The sequence below is a fragment of the Arvicanthis niloticus genome, chromosome 3, assembly GCF_011762505.2.
Source record: "Arvicanthis niloticus isolate mArvNil1 chromosome 3, mArvNil1.pat.X, whole genome shotgun sequence".
NCBI lineage: Eukaryota > Metazoa > Chordata > Mammalia > Rodentia > Muridae > Arvicanthis > Arvicanthis niloticus.
Genome location: NC_047660.1, coordinates 111,142,025 through 111,164,062, shown reverse-complemented (window position 1 = coordinate 111,164,062; position 22,038 = coordinate 111,142,025). Strand labels below are relative to the sequence as shown.

Here is a 22,038-nt window from a genome sequence, read left to right as displayed (position 1 = left end):
TAGCCCCAGTTTCCACAACCTGCACATTTTTCCTTACAGACAACCTCTCAGCATCCACTGGGTGCAGGTTTCTTATGGTGCTGCTGAGAGTCTGGAGGAAGCCCATGGAGTGCTTACAGTTTAGCCAGAGACCCTAGGTGGGAATACCAGCTGGTGGCTTTGGACAGGTAACTTCTCTGTGCCTCAGTGCCCACATGGTAGAATGAAGATAATGATGACATCTACGTAATTGGTTTCTTGTAATACTGATTGATGTATGTCAAAGATTTAATTTGCTGCCCTGTGTATGGTAAGAACTTCAGATGTTAGGTACCCACTTATGGTACCCATAAGTTCCCCACTCTAAGCACAAAGAATTTACCATCCTTTTGGGCAAAGTCAAATCTGACTTTTCCTTTCTACCTGATGATTGGCCTGGCAGGCAGAGTATATGTTGAAAGAAGAGGGGGCATGTCACCTGGGTACTGAAGGAGTGAGTATCTGTACTTCCCCCAGCAATGTCTTGTTCATTCAGACGAACCTACTAACCATCACAATGTGTCAGGCTCTGCTGTAGGCTGTGAGTATATAGCAATCAACAAGACAGGTCAAGGCTCGTAGCATCAAGACACCATAAAGTCCAGCCTTCTGTGAGAATGTCTCATCAATTATATCTTTTCAGCACAACACATTCAGAATTTTTAAGTCCCTCAATAATCAATAGATACTGAAGTGACTTGTGAATCACCAGAGAAAGAGCACGGTAGTCACCATGGCTCTGATGATGTGCTGAGTCTACTACATTTGAACACTGTTTTGAAAGACGATAATGCACATAACAAAGAGTTCCCATAAATGTTTTAGTTAAATCACCTGTTCTGGACCACACTGAGAACCCAAGCCCTTCTTCTTCTTCTTCTTCTTCTTCTTCTTCTTCTTCTTCTTCTTCTTCTTCTTCTTCTTCTTCTTCTTCTTCTTCTTCTTCTTCTTCTTCTTCTTCTTCTTCTTCTTTTTAACTTTTGTTTATTGTTTTTAGTGTCCCATGTGTCCCAAATGGGCCTTGAACTCGTTATGTAGTTTGACCTCGGGATCCTCCGGCCTCTTTCCTGAGAGCTGGGATGCAAGTGTGGTGCTATGCCTGGTTGAGGCAGTGCTAGGGATTGAACCCAGGATTTGGGGCACCCTACCAACCGAGATGCAGCCCTTCCAGCCCTTATTAAGACTGCTTATTGCCTGGCGGTGGTGGTCCACGCCTTTAATCCCAGCACTTGGGAGGCAGAGACAGGCGGATTTCTGAGTTCGAGGCCAGCCTGGTCTACAGAGTGAGTTCCAAGACAGCCAGGGCTACACAGAAAACCCTGTCTTGAAAAACAAACAAACAAACAAACAAAAAAAAAAAAAAAAAAAAAGACTGCTTATTTGACGTTTTGGGTTTCATCTAGTTTTAAGTTGTTCAGTGTGTGTTTTCTAAGCCTCTGGATTCTAAGAGATTCTAAGATTCTTTGAGAAGTAATCTTTGCAAAGTACTCCCCAAGCCAGAGACCTCCTGCCAGCAGCTACTCATCCAACTACAATTACTAATACTGCACGATGCATGCCCCACCTATGATACTGTCTGGCTGTTCATCAACCATAAAGACGGAGGGACAGATCAGGGTGAAGGGAGGAACAATCTTTGTTACTCAAGATCTGTCCAAACTTTCTCTGGGACTCCTGATTTGGGTGCTATTCTCTGATCCTCAAGGGAAAGCATTCAAGGAAACCTGGACCTACACTCCCTCCTCAGATTCTCTCAACTCTTTGAAATGGACCCAGTGGGTGGAGCTCACCAGAGATCATTCTAGCACTAATACTGAGTATTAGTATTAGTATTGGGCTGTATCCTGGGACGGGGTTGAGAATAGTTCCTGCTTTGACTGGATGGAATCCATTTGTTAAGAAGCCAAGAATCTCATTGTTTTGATGCAGTCACACATATAGACATACTATGTGCATACATGCATGCATCATGTGTACCTGTGTATCCATACACACATGGATACATGTTGATGGCAGCATACTTGTCTGCCCTAGCCTCTGTACTCTGAAAGACAAAATAAAAACACTTAGAACTCTTGCTAAGAAAACATACAGAACAGAGAAAGAAAAGTGGCTCTCATTGGAGGAAAAGGAGAAAGGAAGAAAACCCAGAAAAGGGATGCGAGTGCTAGGGAAAGAAATTTTATTTCCAAGCTTTTAAGAGAATATTACAAACAACAGAGAGTTTTTAAAAAAAAACCCTAAAAACTAGTTTAAAAAAGTACTTGACAGTGTCCATTTAATACCCAAAGATGACATGTCCATTGTGCAATGACAGTAAGAAACTCTGCAGGAGACCACCCAGTGGCCTTCCCTGGCAGGGTCCTGGAACACATGGGTGGCTCCTACGACAGTGCTCCCTGACTGGCTCCTGGGTGTGCCTGGCTGCACAGAAGGACCAGGAGCACATAGCCCGGAGCACACGCAAACAGCCTCTTTAGGGAGGGGATTGATACCAAGCAGGGAGGAATACTCAGATAGGTGTTTACACCTTCCTTGAGATACACAGGCCAGTGGTACCCCACACTGCAGCAGACCCAGGTGTGTGTGTGTGTTTCTGTGTGTGCGTATGTGCTCGCAGGCATGTGCTTGCACACACATCCATACATACGTGTGTGTGTGTGTGTGTGTGTGTGTGTGTGTGTGTGTGCCTGTCCTGTGAGAGTGCCAAGGCCAAAAGGACATGGCACTGCATATCCTGGTTATAGATGGGGCTCAGTAGTGAGGAAAATCATCCCTGGCTTGGCAGCTTTGAAGGCTGACGCCACAGCAGCAGAAGTGTGCTTGAGACACTCGTGAGAAGGCTGCGCTTCCCTCTACACACGCATGTATGCGTGTGAGTCCCCCATCCTGTAAACATCTTTGAGCCAAATCACCGTAAAATAAACAAGGAAACAGAATCACCATCTCTAAACCTTAGCCTTCTTCGAGTTCACGTGACACTTGTAGTTACAGCTAGGAAAGTTTTTTTCTGGGGGACCCAGCCCCATCTCTCTGGCCAGGCGTGCCAACAACTCTCCAGGGGATCTGTAAAACCATTTGAGTCATTGGAATTTTGAAGAGTGTAGAGGCCCCCAACAAACATGTAGGGCCACCAGCTCACAAGGCCTCTCTCTCTCTCTCTCTCTCTCTCTCTCTCTCTCTCTCTCTCATTCTCTCTTTCTCTCTCTCTCGTTCTCTCTTCTGTCTCTTGTTCTCTCCTCTCTCTCTCTCTCTCTCTCTCTCTCTCTCTCTCTCTCTCTCTCTCTCTCTCTCTCTGTCTTATGAACCAAAAGCTGAGAGAGAGGTGCAGATTACAAAAATTCTTCTCCAGGTGGCCTTTGCTTTCTCTCTTTGCTGCCCTTACACCCACAGGCACAGCAGGTACCCCAGGTACCAGCCACCATTTTCTGCCCACCCCTTTCTGAGTGTCTTGCTATTTGTGGCTCTCCGGAAGGGGTTGTATTCTTAGGGCAGATTCCATTTGTCCCACCCATTGTTGTAGAGTTTATGTTGGTTTTTCCTTTGCTGTGGAACCAATGGACTGGAAATCATAAGTACTCTCCCTCAGGCTGTCTCTCCACGGCTCCCCTTGAGGCCCACCACCCACGGCTGGATTTCTGCCTCCCATTCCTGCTCCCTGGGCCCCTCCTGGCCCAGACTCTTTCCTGTGGCGTGTGTGGTCTCACTATTCCGCCTCCTTTCACACTGTGGTGACTCTCATGACGAGCTCTCGGCTGCTGCTCTGGGTGCTCCGCTGATCATGAGGTCTCAAGTGACTCAGGATGTGTATGATGGTGTAAGCACAGTGGTGTTGGGACACAGGGCCTGAAGGGTGGCTGGCAGCCCTGGTGGGGCCCTCTTCACGGGCAGGTGGGCTGGCTGCCTCCTCTTCCGTGGAGGGCATGTTGGCTTGGGCAGATGAGGAAGTCTGTTGGTTTGTCCTGCCACCTGATTTTTGATCCTCTAAGTCTTTTGTCTTGTCATAGTTCAGCACTTTCCACTGCTGGTTTACAGCCTGCCAGCGTTTAAAGATGCGATATACTGAGGGCCCTTCATGGATGATGAGGCCTAGCAGGAAGAGAAGAACACAACGGCTAAGCAACGAAGCCAACACCTGTGGGAGAATGCCATCACTTCTTTAACTTACACAGCCACGGGCACTGGAGACGCTGGGGTCTCACTGTGTTGCTTTTATTCTAAATCTACCTTCCAGCTCTGAGCCACATGACTTAAGAGCACCACTTGATTCCCAGACTCCATGAGTCACCAGAAGGGTGACTGTCACAAAATAGCCGGGCTCTGCATGAAAGAAATAGGCTCTGCTTCGCCTATTTCTGCTCCATCCTGCCCCCTTCTTGGCTTGGCACAGTTCAAATTTTTCAATTACGTCACAATATAAATATTTTTTTCCTTCCCTGTATTACATATTCATGATGCCCTGTGCTTAGCATGCGTTGAATGAATCATGCGCTTTTAAAAGGCAACAGAAATGAAATCCCGTGGTCATCCTGGTCCTGCTGAATGACAGCTGAAGAAACTCTACTCTAGCTCTTCCCACAGCCAGTGCTACTGAAACACAGATCCCCGTGGCAGGCTGAACATTGGTGTAGTTACATTGGTCAAATGCAGTGGGAGCCATTGGAAACAAATCACATCTGGCAACAAGGCAAAGGATATCAATTGTAGGCCTGCTGTGTGCAAAGCACTTAGGATATTACAGTGCCCAAAACAGGAAGTCCTGCCCTCAGAGAGCTTATGTTTAAGTGAAGAGGCATATACAAGATGTACAAATAAACTGACCAGACTCTTCCTGTGTGGGCACATGCTAGGATAAAGATGAAATAGGATTAAATAGCCCTTAGCTGCAGGCATTTGGGGTCTTGTTTTGGCAGGAGGGAGGAGAGAAGCAAGTTTCATAGGAAGAGACAAGTTTAAGTTGAAGCTTACAGGAGAAGGAGAGTTGTGTGCAAAGATCTGGGAAGAGCACTCATCCCTGGTGGGAAATGCAAGCACACAGCCAGGAGGTGGGAATGGAATGGCCAAGGTTGAAAGTGAGGTTGGCATGCCTAGCATAGCGCAAGCCTGTGGATGTGGCAATCAGAGGGCGAGGTAGGCAGAGCCCCCGTTATGATCATGTCTTGCATTTTATCCAGTATAATGGGAAGCCCCCAAGGAGATTTAGAAGGAGGAGTGGCATTGAAAGATTTGCTCTTCAAGAAAATTCACTGGTGCTCCAGAAGAGACAAGTATACAATTATTCCAAAATTAAGCAGGAAGTGAAACAGTAATTGAACCTGGAAACTGTGGTGACTGGTGCTGGGGACAGGCAGTGCAGTGAGTGAGATGCCTTTGGAGGCAGGATGTATGTTGCAGATAGAGCTGACAGACTGGCTGACAAGTGAGCTGTGGGCACAAGAAGTATCTGGAGCCATAGCTGCATGAGGAGGGTGCCATTTGATGAGACATAGATGGTCCCAGGGCTAGTGTGTGGATCTGCTTGGTGATAGTGACTATTAGTTCACTATGACTGGCATAATAACTGTCCTGAGGGTAACAGGTAACTTGCAATGGTACAAATATGCTCTCTTACAGTTCTGGGGTTGGTCTTACCTGGCTAAAGTGCAGACATTACTGGGGCTTACACTTCCTCAAGCCTTGGAGGAAGAATATTTCCTTACCTTTTTCAACTTCTAGAAACGGCCATTGTCTCTCCCTCTTTCACACATCACCCCATCCCCTTTCTTCTGTTGATTAAGTGCATCTTCTTTAACACTCAGATGTTACCAATGAGTTAGTATTGAAAACCAGGTCTTTTACACAGTGATTAGGTCACAAGAACACACTCTGCATGAACAGAATACATGACTTACCAAGAGCCTTGTCCTATGTTTTGCTATGTCACCTGTCCTATGTTTTGCACTGTGATAGCATTGCAGGAAATCTCTCACCGTGGCTGGGGTCATGACTCAGTGGGTAAAGTGCTTGCCATGCATGACCTAGGTTTGGATTCCCAGAACTCACTTAGGGTCTTCATGCTTTCAAGCTAAACAGTTTAGTGAATGCTCTTATATATAACCCCATGTATGTTTTAGCATTTCCTTTCCTAGCCTGAAATACGGTTCATAAGACACTATAAGATTGCCATGTGTTTTTTAATTAGTGCACTGCCTTAATAGATAATTAGTAAACAAGATAAAACAAAAAGAGAAGTCACTTGTAAGAAAAAGGTAAAAACAAAGTCAATATAGGTGCTGCAGTACAGCTGTATTAGAAAACAAAACACACTAGAAGAAAGTCATGCGGAGCGAGCTATCTCAGACCCAGAAAGACAAATATAATCAATGCCCTCTCGGCTACCGTCAGAGACGCTTCATCCTGCATCAGACGGGAACAAATACAGAGATGCACAGCCAGGCATCATGCAGAAAGTGAGAGACTTTGGAACATGCAGCCCTATATGGTATGTCTCCATCAGATCTCTCCCCTCAGGGCTTAGAGAGCCCATGGAAGAGAAAGTGGAGGAGCCTGAGGGGATGGAGGACACCAAGGCAACAAGGACCCCTAAATCCACAGGCTTTTGAGGACCCAAACTTTCTGGCTGGAATCTACACTCCATTTTTAATTAGCTTCTCGATCAGACAGTTTTACTCTGATTGAAGAGGGTGCCTTAAATTGTTGGTTTGAATACTGCCTTTTAATTGCCTGTCTAGTGTTCAGGCAGTAATTAAACCATTTTAATGGATAGGTGGCTGAGAGGGGAGAAACGCACCTGGTTTTTGAGATAACACTTATTTGGGGAAAGTTGGAAAAACATAAACTACCTCATTCTCATCCACTCAGCCTTCTGCTTCAGAAATGACTTATTGATTCCTTGCACGGAGGAATTCTTTAAAAACAAGGAAGGTTCATCAGCTGGGGTCGATGATGCAGACAGACAACGTGGTGGCCAAGGAAATGGCTGTGAACTGAGAAAGAGATTGGACTCGGGTGAGCAGAGAGGGCTGTCGGTGAAGAGTCTGAGCATAGGAGGAGGAAGGGATAAGGATGTAGCTTTATTGGTAGAATGCTTGCCAGTATTTGCCAGGCCCTGGGTTTAGTCCCCAGCACTGCATAAACCAGTGTGGTGGCACAAGCCTGGAATGCTAGCATGTGGCTGGTGAGGCCGTCATTGGCTACACAGAGAGTTTGAACCTAGCCTGTGTTTCATGAGACCATGTCTCAAAAACAAACCAGAAAGGAAAAAAGAAATAGAAGGAGGAAGGGAGAGGGAGGGAGGGGTAGAGGGAGGAACTGAGGAAGGGATGGAAGGAGGAACAGAGGGAGGGGTGGAAGGAAAGAATGTAGTACATTTTAACTGAGTCCTTTCCTGGGATTTTCTATGCAATTTAACAGCCACTGAGAAATTACTTGCAATGCACCTAAATCTTGGCTGTATTTGTGATAAGTTCAGTTTCAGAAGAGCAGGCACTTCATCTCTCTAAAGTGTTCCAGCTTTTGGGCTTCTCTTTCTCACAGAGTTATAGGTGCTACAGGTTGTTAGACACCTCTTTTGTTAATCTCCCCTTATCTTTATCTTCAGCCGAAATGGTCTTTTGCTTGCACTATGAGGAATGAAAAGGCTGGCCACCACGAATAGGCAGTTCCACTTGCTTAGCTACTCCGCACCCTGTAACCATAGCAACAGCAAAGGCGGTCTCTAAAATAAAAATCCCAACTTTCCCTTGGTGCATTTTGACCACTGGATTTTTCTTGTGAGAGAGACACAACTTCATCTGATGCTGTCTTTTCTGAGTGCCCACTCTGTGTCTCTGAGCCCCTGCCACGGTCACAGTACTGCTTCCCACCATTGTGTCCAATCACAGCCTAAACCAAGTTGATCAAGACATCTATAGGGAAATCTCTTATGGCCTCAGTGACCCAGAAGTCACCTCCACACCCTCATCTCTCGCTAGTGTTCTGGCTTAAATGACACAAAAGTTGTTGACAACTCTAAAATAGTGCTTTTCAGACTTAGGTGTATATCAGAATCTTCAGTAACTCACAGATTCCTGGCTCTATCCTCAGAAAACCTGAGTCAGTAGGTCTGGGGCCAGGCCTGAGGGCCTGCATCTCAAAGCAGCCTCAGGTGATTTTGATGATGTTCATGGAGGGTTATAATGAGAAGCACTGCCTAGACACAGTTCTTATCCCTGCCCTCTGCTGCACAGAATGCACTATAGTTTATATTTCATCTATTTCATCTTTCATTACCCACCCCCACCCCCACCTCTGAGACAGGGTTTGTCTGTGTAGCTCTGGCTGTCCTGGAACTTACTCTGTAGACCAGGCTGGCCTCAAACTTAGAGATCTGCCTGCCTCTGCCTCTGCCTCCCAAGTGCTGGGATTAAAGGTGTGCGCCACCACCGTCTAGCTACATTTTAATTTAAAGAGAGAAGAGGAGGAAGAGGAAGAGATTTAATAAAGTCCTTGATGAACACACATGAAGAACTGAGTTTGGATTCTCAACATCCATGTTCAGCATGTGCTGCATTTGTCCGAATTTCAGCTCTGGGGAAGCTGATATAAAAAAAAGGATCCTTAGAGCTTACTGACCAGACAGTATAGATGAAGTACACGGTCCAGATTCAGTGAGAGACCTTATTTCAAAAAAATCAGGTAGAGAAGCAATTGAGGAAGACACTTGTCATTGACTTCTGGCTTCTACATGCATGGGTGCACACACACACACACACACACATTTGAAAAGTATACTCTCTCCAGATGTGCCAGATATTAAAATGTAGGGCAGTAGTAGAAATGGCCCCTTCCTGGACCCAAAGATCATTGGTCCTCACAATTTAGAGCCAATTACCTGCCCAGGAGCAAATATAGAGTAATAGTGTGTCTTCCAGGTACAAGCCTTTTGGCTTCAGCAGAGGACTTGCTTATCGTGAGTCTCAGTTTCTCATCAGCAAGGTGGACCTGGTGTTCTCCTCCTCCGAGTTTTTATGAGAGCGGATGGGGTGAGGAGTCCTGAGTGCTGCACTTGGCAGGCATTAACATTGAGGCCACATGAAATGGGTCATTGGAGGGAGAGCACAGGACACTGGTGTGTCTTCCGCCTCCTTCATTGCCAACCTGTTACCGTGAGCATCTGTTCTCCTTCTCCATCATTAGGAGGAACCATTGTTTATAGAGACTAGAACCCCAGGGTGAAAGGTGCTCTGGAGGCCAACTGCTTCCATAGGAGTGGGTGCGGTGGAGCGCTCGCTTTGGGGCCTCCTCTCCCACCACCATGGCCTTTTGTGCAGCTCAACCTCTTTCCTAAAAAGAAAGGCTTCCTATATTAGTTGTTTTTTTCATTACTTTAACCAAACACCTGACAAGAAACAGTTTAAGAGAGGAAGGGCCTAGGTCACACTGCACCTACAATCAGCAAGCGGAGAGCAAACAGAAAATGGGGCCAGGCTGTAAAGCTCCAAGGCCCACTTTCAGTGAGCTACTTCTTCCAGCAAGACTGTACCCTCCTAAAGGTTCCACAGCCTTCCAGTGCAGTGCCACAAGTTAGGGTTCAAGAGTTCAAATACATGACCCTATGGAGACATTCACATTCAAACTACAACACTTCACTTCTGCCAGACAGCTGCAGGGTGTGACCTGATGTCCCTATCTGAAGCTCTGCTGTGGTCAAATACCCATTTTCCAGATTGCGCCCCTCAAAGACCCAACCCTGGAACTTATACTAGAGTAAGTAACAGGCAGGTATACAAGAAAGAAATATAACCAGCTGTGTTGGTGGGCTCAGAGGATTGCTTCTGGGAGAAACCAGATTGGCCTCTTTCTGCTCAGGGTTCTCCAGGGCATATCTTCACGTCTTGCAGTGTGGCTAAGATGCATTGCTAGGGGCCTCCCCAGGGAAGTGGTGATGGGGGGACCCAGGTTCCTCAAACCCGCAATAAAGAGTCAAAGGACAAAAGATGCCCAGAGTGCTTGATGAGGGTGAACAGGAAGTCAGTTTCCTTTCTGATTTTATTATTTTAGTGTTCTATCGGTGTCTAGGCACTTAGGGGGAGTGCCCCTTTGATATGACTTCTGCCAGAACTTTCACCTCGCTGTCACCTGACTGGGCTGGTTGCTTTTGGTCAAGGTACTGAGTATCTTGAGGCTTCTGAGTCAGAACCATTGCAGCCCCTCTGCTCACCCAGGACAAAACAGACCTGTGAGAAGCCTTTTCTGAGGCAATAAATATGGGAGTGAAATGCCTGGGAATGAAGTGATATTTATGCAATAGGACTGGATAGGAGAGAGAAAACATGGAGCCTCAAATATACAGTGCTTTCTCTGAAGGGTGCATTTCTGCAAGGATCTGTGCAATTGGGGATTTTTCTGCAGGGTTCCCTCAAGAGAGTGAGAGCTCTTGCTCTATGAAAATGAGGCTTGGCCTTCCTCAGCCACACTGGGTGGTATCAATGCTTAGAGGTGATGATGAAGGTCATGATGCTGGTGATAGCCATGGCGATGATAATATTTCCTGAATGCTTTACAATGTTCTGTCATCATAAAAGGGCTTTGCAAAATGAGCTATTTATGCCAGAAACGTACATGAGGTAAGCCATCTTATAATCTTCATTTTGTAGAAGAGGAAACCAAGCTCAGGGAAGAAATTTCTTTGTCCGAGGAAATGCAGTTAGTCTATAAGGTGGGGTCATCACTCTGGGTGTATCTAACCCAGAGCAGTACCAAGTGGCGGATGCTCTGGGTCATGTGCACACCTCTCAAACAACTATGGAGAAGGTAGCTATTTCTTTAATCATTTATGTTTCTGTACAATTTCTATTAGCATTACTAATAAGATCTCTTGCTCAATACATGTTTTAATGTGTGACTCATTGTTTTAACAGTGGCCAACACAGAACTGTATTCTAGATAAAAGATCGTGCAAAGGCCACCTCTCATTCTTGGTTTTCCCTTCAGGAAGATGGGCAATGTAATAGCAACCATGCCATGGAGCTGCATGGAGTAAAGAAGATTAAGGAAAAAACCCCTACAACATATGAAGCTCTTTCCACAGTACTTAGGACACAATGCATAATGAATTCTGGTTATTATGTTATCATCGTTATTAAATAAATATCACATGATTTCATCTTACATAAATAAATAAATAATACATAATAAATAAATAAATAAATAAATAAATAAATAATGCCAGCTATTTTTGGTGTGACTAGGGACGCCAGATTGGCAAAGCCACCTCATACTCTCTGGAGAGACATCTTTATGTTTCTCAGGCACAGCCAGGCTGCGCCTCACATATGTTATTATAAATTTAAAAAGTTGTTTGTGTAGGCAGACATACTGAAACTCTGTATTATTGTTTGAATCTGAGATGTCCCCCGCAGGCTCTCAGCCCCCTGACTCTGGTGCTATTCTGAAGGCTGTGGAGCCATTAGGAGGCGGGGCCTGGCTGGCATAAGTAGGTCATGCTGGAGGGAGGCTTTGAAGGTTATATGTTTCCCTGTTTCCAGGCTGCTTTCTCTGCTTCCTGTCTTCTATGATATGAACAACCCTCCACCACATGCTCCCACCTTGATAGGTAGCCATTTCCCCCTTGGTGTCTTCCCTGCCAGAATGGACTGAGAAATCTCAAGCCAAAACAAAAACTCTGGTTTAACTTGTTTCTGTCAGGCATTTTGGTTACAGTAATGCAAAAATAACTGACATATTCTGTATCCATGGAGAATTTGGGCTTTTAAAAATCTTTAAAACTTTAACAGATAATATTTGGGAACTTGGGTGTTTTTCTTCCATCAGACTATCGTAGTTCAGAATGTTTCCCTCAATTGGGTGGGCTTACAGGAATAGAGATGGCTAGAAGCCCACCACGGTCCTCCCTCCATATACTGCCACCTCTGGAGAGGAATGGCATTTCCTTTTCCCTTTATAGACTATGAGGGGCCAGATCCCTGGTGTGAATGTGAACAGAGTCAGGCCAATATTTAAGAAATAGACATTGAATGAAGCATGTAAGAGGAGCACCTGCCTTATTCGTGGCCAATTTTCTACTAGACAGAAGCAAACGGCTTAAAAGCCTAAAGATGATGCAGCTACAGAGTGGGAGGAGCTTGGATCCCTGGATCATTGTGTGGAGGAGAGCCTCTCAGTGCTCTGGAACCTTGCTGGGTTAAACTACTGAAAGGTTGGATGAAGTAGGTTGCTGGATTTCCCTAACACCTTCAGAGAAGCACAGTGTGTGTCTTGATGGCAGGTGTCATGGCATCCCCCAAGAGTATTAGCTGGTTTGAGCATCTATGTTATTTATTTGGTTGGGTCTGTTCTTCATCACAAGCCTACCAATAGAGAGACACATCATTTCTGAATCTGTCTGACATTGAGAACAGTCACAAAGAGGTGTTCCTAAAATACTTTGAGCTTTGTGGGTACATCTGGAAGAATGAAGTGTCTCTTTGTGAGGTATCCTGTGGAGTGGGCAGCGCTCACATGGCAAATTTTCTTCTAAATCCATCACCTTCACTCTCAATGCATCCAGTAGCCTTGCCATGGCGAAAGATGACTGTTTTCAGGAAGCTTTGGGTTGTAAGATACGAGTCAACATTTATCCAGAAACTGGACAAACTAGTTGGAGATAACAGAGCATAGACCAAGCACCCTCTCATCCATTTGTAAAACTGATACTTCTCATGCCCAGCCCAACATTACTGGGGATTCCTTACAGCCTCAGTTGTCAACCTTTGAGAACTCTACTATCAGCTTACGATGTAAGTAACTTCTAAATCCTAGACTGAGGGGGGTCTCAGAAATGATCAGATTCAACACTCTCATTCTAGATATGAGGAAATCATTTATAAAGAGGATGTATGCCCAAGGCCATAAAGGTTTTTAGAAACTAATCTGGCTTCCTAGGCTCTATCAGACCAGGCTGTCTCTGCTCTCTGCCCAGTTTCTTAAGCAGGGGATTAACAGTTCAACAGGTTGAGTCATTTCTACCCAGAATGAGTTAATCTGAATTAAACTTAAGACTTAAATTTATATATATTTATTTGTGTGTGTGGGGGGGGAGGACAACTTGTAGGAGCCAGGTCTCTCCTTCTACCATGTGGATCACAGGGTGCCTCTATCCACTAAACTATCTCACTGGGCCTAAAATTAGATTCAAAATTACAAATGTTTCTCAATCATTTTTGGCCTTTTCCCATTTCTAGTTAAATCTCTGTACTTTTTAAGGACAGGCACTATCTACATATCACAAGACAGGACCTCAAGAGACCACACAGAGAAGAAACAACTGTTTCTATACTTTTAACAATTGCTCTATTATTGAAAAACTGCTCTACCATTGTTTTAAGGTTCAGAAACAATCTCAAAGGCATTCTTCTTCTTTTTATCCTCCACTCAGAAGTGACACATGTAAACAGATATGAAGAGGATGACAGCCTCCGTTTGCAGTGTTGACTTTTTGATGGTCAGTCTCTTAGGTCTGTGGAGCGATTAAAAATTATTTTTGGTGCCAACACCCTTAATTAATTTTCCCTTGTTAAGTCCTAATACTGTCACCTACTGGAGCAAAGAATGCCCCATTTGCTTGTTGGAAGGGTCTATCAACTTCAGCTACAGACAACAGCCTCATTAGAGATGACAGAAGAGGAGGAGGTGGATCTTGGTGAAGGGAGATAAGTGTGTGAGGGAACTAAGAGCCTTCAAGAAAAGATTCTGCTCAAAATAAAAGCAGACCATGCCAGGAAGCCAGGTTCAGGCTCTGTCTGTTTATATCTTGGCCAACACGGAATTGAGATTGTGGCAACAGTTGGAAAACCTTTGCTCATTTAAAGAGGACCACACTCTGACTGAGTGTTTCCTATCCCTGCCACCTATATTTCTGAGGACCTGCCATCTCCATGTGCCATCTCGTTCCCCAACAGACCTTCAGTGATGCTGCCATAGACAGCTTCATGGAGGAGGAATGGGAAGCAGAGAGAGATTGTACAACTCACTTAAGGATGCAAACTTAGAAAAACACTGAGTGAGCTGTGGCTATAGGCCCCAGACCAATTCCACCTTCTCACGCCCATCAGTCCAGACCCCACCACTCTGACATCAGAGACTCAGTTCCTCCTGTTCTCCCTGTTCCATCTCCATCAATCCCTTAAATGTTTACTGTAAGCTGTCCTCCATCCTTAATGGACCTCTACTCTTAACACCCTCTTATGTTAACTCATCAAATCCATGGTTCCTGTGGACCTCCAGCTCTTCAAATCTGACCCAACTTTCAACAGACTCCCGTGCATGGACTAAAGCTTTTACTTTCTGTTACCATCTTCCTTCTTCCAGCTACCAATGCTTGCAGGACTGGCCCAAACCCCTCACCATCTTCTCCTATCTTACAGGAAAGAACTACCTGCTATGAAAGCCATTTCCCATTCCCCTCCCCTGCTTCACCCCCACCCCTAGGCTCCAATCAACCTTCCCTGAAGTTGCCTTCTCATTTCTGCTGTCCACAAGGACTTGTTTCTCTTGACTGCAAACTGTTGATTTAGAGAAAGCCTTTGCCCCTCCTGCCTGGAGATTAAAATTGGGGTGCTCTTTTTGTTTGGCTATCTTTGTCAAAGTATACCCCTGGGTCCCCTTTGTTTCATCGACTGCCTGCTTCATTCCATCCGTTCCACTGGCTATGTGGATCTCAAGGTCACCTTTACAACTCATGCCCACTGGCTCTGTGTTGCATCTCTGTTTCCTGCTTAGATAATTATTTTTCAGCTGGTCCTTCCTACTTCCAGTCAGTCTAGCTCTGATCTACTCTTCCCATAGTTGTTAGATTTATAGGTTTAAAAATTTATGTCTAATCAGACTTTCCTATGTAAAATTCTGTCGCTACTTCCACATCCCCAGCAAAGTGACGTCAGAGTTCTTAGCACATGATTTATGGTCTTGTGGGATTTGGCCTCTGCCATCTTCCCCAAATTCATTGCTCATTGCTAACCTCCTGCCTCGGATCTTTGCCTTTTAACCACATAAACCCACTCAGCTTCCCAAGCATACCTTCTTCACTCTTCTGTGTTTCCACACACAAGTCCCTCTGCCTAGAATATTTTCCTTTCTCGTTTGGAGAAACTCTGATTTCTCTTTTGAAACTAACTTAAGGATGGGTTTCCTTCAGCAAGTCTTTTGGGGGTTTTCCAAGAGAGTTCACTGCTCTCTGCTCTCTTCTGTCTTCCTCTCTGCCTCCAATAAAAACCCTCTCCATAGTGAGTTATCGTGTGCTTGTAGACTAAGTTCTTGGACAGATATATCTCATTCATTTTAATGTCACTTGGTTTTGGGGGGGGGACACTAGGTAGCCAGTAAGTGTTGTTGAAGAAATAGATACAGCCACCCCAAAGCCCTCTGACCCAGTCCTCTTCCTGGGACTCATGTCTGAATTCATACTTCAACCCAAGGTCTGGTTTCTGAGCATCAGTGGTGACTTCCCTCCATGGGACATAAGATCCACTAGAACCAGTGCCTCTCATGCTTGAGTGTGGGTTCAATGCCCTCTTGATAATGTTTGTATATAAATGAATAGATTTTTCAAGTCCACGTTCATCAGTAGAATTAGGTTTACCTGACCTAAACTACCCTTTGACAGAGGATATCATAGGTGGATAGACTATCCAAATGCCATCCTAATTTCAAAAGCCTCTTTCTCCATTGGCATAAAAACAGCACTGGCTTTTTAAAAGGTGCAACCATGGCTGATGTCTTGGATCCCAAACACAAGACTGGAACAGATGGGGCCCAGGGAACTTCTGATTGCTGCTGGTGGTTATGACTGGATTCATTTCTACCTCCCATGAAGTTTGCTATGTTACAATATTGCTAGGATAGGGGCCATTGCTAACTGTTACATATAATTTTATATAGAGCAACCAGAGATAAAATAGGCTATAGAAAATGCCCTGGAATTAGAGCCAAAGGTTCTTGGTCCCATTCTCAACTCTACTGTGTGCTTAGCTGTGTGACCTAGAGTACAGTTGCTCTGAGCTTTACCAACCTGTGAAGAAATAGGACCACAGTACTCACCCTCTGATCATTGAAGGGTTGTACCCTCATTGCTTCTTTCCAGGGGGTTGTTGGTTTGTGTCCCCATTAACTTATTTTGATTTTCATAGTTGTATGCATTGGTCTACAAGATTAAGACTAACCCAAGAAATGCATTGTCTTCTGGGACAGTTTGTATCAGGAACTGCATTACCCATTGATATGCTCACCTCCAAAGTTATTGACCTCAACCCTGGAGGTCAACTAGCTGCATCTGATGGGGAACCTAGAGAGTCTGGCAATGACTCCAGGCAAAATCCTTTGATGAGAACTGAAGGCCATTCTTTGAATCATTACTCTAGGTTTTCTCAGTGACAACCGCGATGCTCCTAAAAGCCAGCTGGATGGATCCAACTACGAATGAGACAGGCTTGGTTTCACAAGAAGTAAACAGACAGTGTTTGCTCTTGGCTTCTGGTGGAATTTCTCCACAGAGTCCCCCCACCACCACCCTGAACTGTAACTTACCACACTACTCCAATAGAAAAGTAAAAACGTTTTTAAAAGACCTATACATAAAGAACTACCCATTTAATGCTTATACTCATTCTTTACTACCCGTGGCTGAATAGCCACGGATAGTAAACAGTTTTAGGGAACAAATTTTTCAGTGCCTGAAAAACAGAAAATCCAGAGGCTTACAGCAGCAGATGGTTTGCCTCTGGCCTTATCACCTTTGAGCCAGCACTGCGTAGGACTTATTTTCTTTCTTCCTGGCAATATGTATTTTTTAACCAGGTGCTCCATTGCTTAACAGATGGAGCATGGACCTTGGGTATGGAATCTTTTATTCAACATTTTACCCATATTTCCAGGGGGCTCTGAAAACATGCTCAAGTTGATCCTGCAATGGCACTGTGGATCTTAGTTGCTTTTGAAGCCAGGGGATGTGCCTGGACTCAGAGACATGAGGGACATGCTGAGGATTCCCCAGCAGAAGAAAGCCTGAGTTTCCACCTCACACTCCTTAGACTGATGCCAAGTTTGCTTTCTAGTAAGGCTGAGTGACTAGTTAAGACCCAAAATAAAAACATCTTTGATGAATATTGCAGCTTCCACTTGATTGTCCCTGCAGAAAGTCCCTATATTTTCACACCCATTCAGTGTCACCTGTATGGCTGCAGAGAGAATTGCAGAGCAAGAGCAACTGAGGTAGAATTATATCCTCACAACCACTAGTGTCACTGTTGACCAGCATCACAGTCACCACAAGAGTTTGCTTACGGTCTCCAACTGCTTCCCATCACCCCCTGCTCGTTGTCTAGGTCACATGACACTCTCAGTTTTATTTCACTTCCCAGAATTCTCTAGGGTCAGTCTGCCTGTCCTGGGAAAGCACTGAACTATAGTTCTTACTTTCTATTGAGTTAGCCTAAGATGCACCTTTCAGTATTTCTTAACCTGAAAAATAAGAAAAGTAATCTTTGTCCCCAAGGTTGATATATAGAATTAGCATAGCAAGACAAAATATACTAGCTTAGATAAATACACAAGGTCTGGCATTACTGGTCCATGGCTTCTGTGGTCAGCATGACATTCTCTGTGTCTTTTCAATTTCTAATATTAAATGACCCCAAAGAAATCCACACCACCATTGTCTCAGCCAAATTATAACTAGTAGGCCTTTTCCTGTCAGACAGAGCAGAGTGGCATATTTGAAGTAAAACAGCAGTGTCAAGAAGAAAACCGTTCTACTTTCAGTAGCACAATGCTTCTAGTCTTGTGGCCCGAGGATATGAAAGTTCCAGATGAGGATATATGACCAGTGTTCAAGCATGCTTCAACTTCACTCAGAATAACCATGGCTGTTTCCACCTCCTCATTTGCAAGGAACAAGTATCTTTGCCATCAATAGCCATAACCATTTGTTGAAAGAAAAAGGACCCAGCCCTTCATGAGCCATGGTGAACAAGAGACTTGAGCATTCGGTGGGAGAAGAAGTGGGAACTAAAGAAGTGGGTTCTAACTTTTTCCTAAAACACTTAAGCCTTTCAAACAAAATATTACCTGGAATGAATAGCAGCAGCAGCAGCAGCAGCACCACCACCAACAACAACAACAACCCAGAAGCTCATGGTGAAGCAGGGGTGGGGCTTCGGAATAGCATTCTATTTCCTACTCCCCAGACTTCTGGGCCTGTGTGGAACCCCACCCCTACACTTTTCAAAGGACTAGATTAGAGAAATCTGGGATACTAGAATAGGTTTATAGAAGAAGAAAGAGGTAGGGGCCAGAGAGATGGCTTAGTTAGCAGAAAGGCTTGCTTTACAAGTGTGGGGAACTAAGTTCTGATTCCTGGAGTCCCCCTGAAAAGCCATGTGTGGTAGCATGTCTATAATTTCAGAAATAGTGAGAAAAGAGGTGGACATAGGTAGATCCCTGGCACTTGCTGACCAGTGTATCTAACCTACCTGGCAAAGTTCCAGGACCATGAGAGACCCTGTCTCAAACTAAAGGAGGAAAGCATCTGAGGACAACATACAAAGTTGTCTTTGGACAACCCCCCCCCCCCAGATATTTGTGTTGCTCACATCCACTTATATGTGCATGTATGTGCAAACCTTCATACACATGTGATCCACCCACATGTACATACATTCACACAGGAAAATAAAAAGACAGTTCTCATCATGGTGCTTCTGGGTATTTTGCTATACACACATGATATGTCATGGCTTGTAGGGTATGCAACTGAGAAGAAGCCTTCTACTCCCTGCCTAAGGCAGATGAACATATCAACTGATCTTCTCTACTTCAGAGTCAAGCTTCATCCTTGTCTTCAACTGGGCAAGACAGATTTGCTTGGTAATGATTTCAATTTTTCTTTTTTGCCAGGCCCCCCTCTTCTTTCCCACCCACCTCTTATACCTAAGTTATTGCCTCATCCTAGATCTTTGGTCTCAAGCTCAGTGCTTCTCTGCTTGGCCTCTGAGTAGAGGGCATCTGGAGGAATTTTTTTCCATTTCCTTACTAGGTAACTCATCACTTCTCCCAGAGACAAGCCCCAAGACCCACCTATGCACACCACGTCCATGAAGCCATACATCCCATAGCAGATCTGGAAGAGGAGGTCTTGGCGTTGCCATTTTGCTGAGGGACTGAAGGTCGACCAGATGAGCCAAGAGATACTGGCGATGAGGAAGAGAGAACCCAAGATGGCGGCTGCAATCTGAACCTTCTCGATGACTGTCAGGGATATGGCCTGCCACTGAGGAGGAGAGAGTGACAGATTAGCTGCCTGAGAGCCCATATCCCATGCCCACACACTTAATTCTGCTCCAGCAGTTCACTGGCTTAGAGCTTAAGCCAGGGCTTCTCTACTTATAGTACAATGGATATTTCTGCAGTTTTATATTTTACTTTTGGTGCAGAGGAAACCCGTGCCATATAAACTGATCAGACATCATTGTAAGGAGGGGGTTCTGGGCAGGCATAGCTGAGGAAGAGACCCTTATACTTGACTTTCAAAAACATAGAAATCTGAAGGTGAGAAGAAAAACAAAGAGCTAATGTGGGTGTTGCTCCAAGGTGCCAGAATAGTCCTTCTAGAGTAGCACAGTTGATTTCCTCACTAATAGGTGCTAAGAGGGCACAAGTCTTCCTTTGACTGTTTTGTTTCTACAACACCACCTTGGATGCCATTTAATGTACATGTTAGAGATCAACAATTTGACAGAGAAGGAGAGGACACAAGATGTGGGAGTAAGAAAAAAACAATTCACAATATACCAACTGTATTTCCTTTTTAAAAGGAAGAAAAAAACCAGTATACTTATGGCAGTATTGAGTTGGAGGCTGGAGTGGGGGTGAGTTTGGGCTATGGAATTCTATGATTCTATGCTTCATCTATGGAGCAATGTCTTAAATTAACCTTGAGTAGGATTTTAGTTTAGGCTCATTGCGTTCAACAAGTAAGTATTGACCATTTCCGTGTGCCTGGCCACTATTCTAGATGCTGAAACTAAAGCAATAGACAAAACTAGAAAAGGCCCTTGCCCTATGACACCCACAGTCTCAGGACCATGTAAGTCTAAGAGTTTGCATATGCAATCCATCATGAGTATGGATATGTTCTTCCTGGACCATACTCAGGAATCATTGTGGTGTAAACACAGAGGGAAGGCACAGTGCCTTCCACCTGCCAACAGGGACCCCTCCCTCTGCCATCACTGGTCTCAGATGGGGTAGGCCAGTGACCTCCAAGGAACAGTAGGTGTTGGGAAAGATCTCAGTTTTAGTCCAGATATAGGACATGGGCCTTAACATTTAATTACACTGATAGCATCCCATTACAGAGCATTAGCCCTTTAAATTTTCCAGTGCTTCCCTAGCCTAAGGTTACACATAACAAAGGCATTTTCCAGAAGATGTTCCTATCACATAATCTCCTCTCATGTACAATAAATGCTTTTTCCAGGGCCAAACCTACATAGTCTAGAAGAGAGTTTCTGACTGTAATTAGGTTGGTACCAGTAAGCCCCAACTCCTCCTTTTCCTCTTTCATAATGGATGGGTCCCCTGACTAAAGTGAATATGGTGAACAAGAGGGAGGATGAGGTGCTGTAGACAAGACCTCTTTCTTGTCCCGTGTGAGGCTCTGTGGAAGTGTAACAGGAGGTACCGCAAGGAGAGGGCTGAGAAGCAGAGAGCTCTGAGATCTCACAGGAGTGCTGGGAATGGAGAAGGGCATTGATGGTGCCAAGCCCTGCTACCAGCAAATGCCCAGAACACCAGAATCTCATTCTATATATTTAATTTTATTGTATGTGCATTGGTGTGAGATGTCACATCCCTTGGAACTGGAGTTACGGACAGCTGTGAGCTGCCATGTGGCAGCTAGGAGTTGAGCCTGGATCCTTTGGAAGAGCAGACAGTGCTCTTAACCATTGAGCCATCTCTCCAGCCCTCAGAATCTCATTCTAAATGAGGTTCTGGTCCCCAGATCAGAAGACTTTCTCCCTGTGAACGCCAGTCCTGCAGCATTAGGAAGTGAAAATCAATGGACAAAGTGCAAGGAGATGTTCTTCTTTACACCAGGAAGAGACACCAAATCAGGCAGCAGAGGATCCAATCCTGCTTGAGCAGTGTCCCCAAACTTGTTGAGTGAAACAGTATAATAATTAAGATAATGGTCAATTTTCCATTCTTTAAAGATGGAATTGGTCCTTCTTTCTTCCTAGAGTATTGTGGGTGTTCAATGTGAAACCAGGTCATGAAGGGCATTCTTTACTATGTTTCAGTAAAGACACATATAAACTTGTCAAGGCAGGGTGAGTGAGTATACATGGGTATATGTGCCTTATTACGTATTATTCTATGCAGGGTAGGTGCTTAGACTCAGGAACCATGGTTTCTGTTGCAGATAGCAACCTGCTTTGCTGCTTCATAGCTGTACAGACTCCAACAAGTCCACAAATCACTCTCTGCCTCAAACCTGTGCATTGAATAATAATAGTACTCCATTGAGTTGTTTCCAGGGTTCAATTTGATACTATGCATGAGCTAACATTTAACAAGCAGTAATTAAATGTTCATTAATATATCATAGTCTTCTCTCACTCAAGAGGGATGCATTCTAAGGCTCCTGGTAGATACTTGAAACCTCATACAACAGTGGACCAAGTACTGTGATGACTCATGCCAGGTAATCTGCTACCTGAGGTGATTACTCAGTAACTAATGGATAAATAGCATGTATGGTTTAGATAATGAACAAAGGAATGACTCACATCCTGGGTAGGATGGAGAGGAAGGCATGGTATTTTCTCCCTCTACTCAGAACAATATGCAATTACAAGTTATTAATTATTTCTGGAGTTTCCTTTATAATTTTTTGGGTACCGGGCAGCCATGGTTAACTAAAACCACAGGAAGCAAGCACTAAAGAAATTGCTGTTCAGAGCTATCAAAGACAAAGAGGGAAGT

At 44.5% G+C, this 22,038-nt stretch overlaps 1 protein-coding gene across 1 annotated transcript in view; it reads right to left on the bottom strand.

Annotated features, from left to right (window-relative positions):
* Positions 1-2,177: 2,177 nt before the first annotated feature.
* Marchf4 (membrane associated ring-CH-type finger 4) overlaps positions 2,178-22,038 on the bottom strand; it is a 107,135-nt gene continuing 87,274 nt past the window's right edge. Inside the window, exons 3-4 of the mRNA XM_034497906.2 lie at positions 19,129-19,321; positions 2,178-4,107 (exon numbers count right to left, since the gene is read on the bottom strand). Coding sequence (XP_034353797.1) covers positions 3,740-4,107; positions 19,129-19,321 — 561 coding nt within the window. The 3' untranslated portion in view covers positions 2,178-3,739. The remainder of the gene's footprint in view (positions 4,108-19,128; positions 19,322-22,038) is intronic.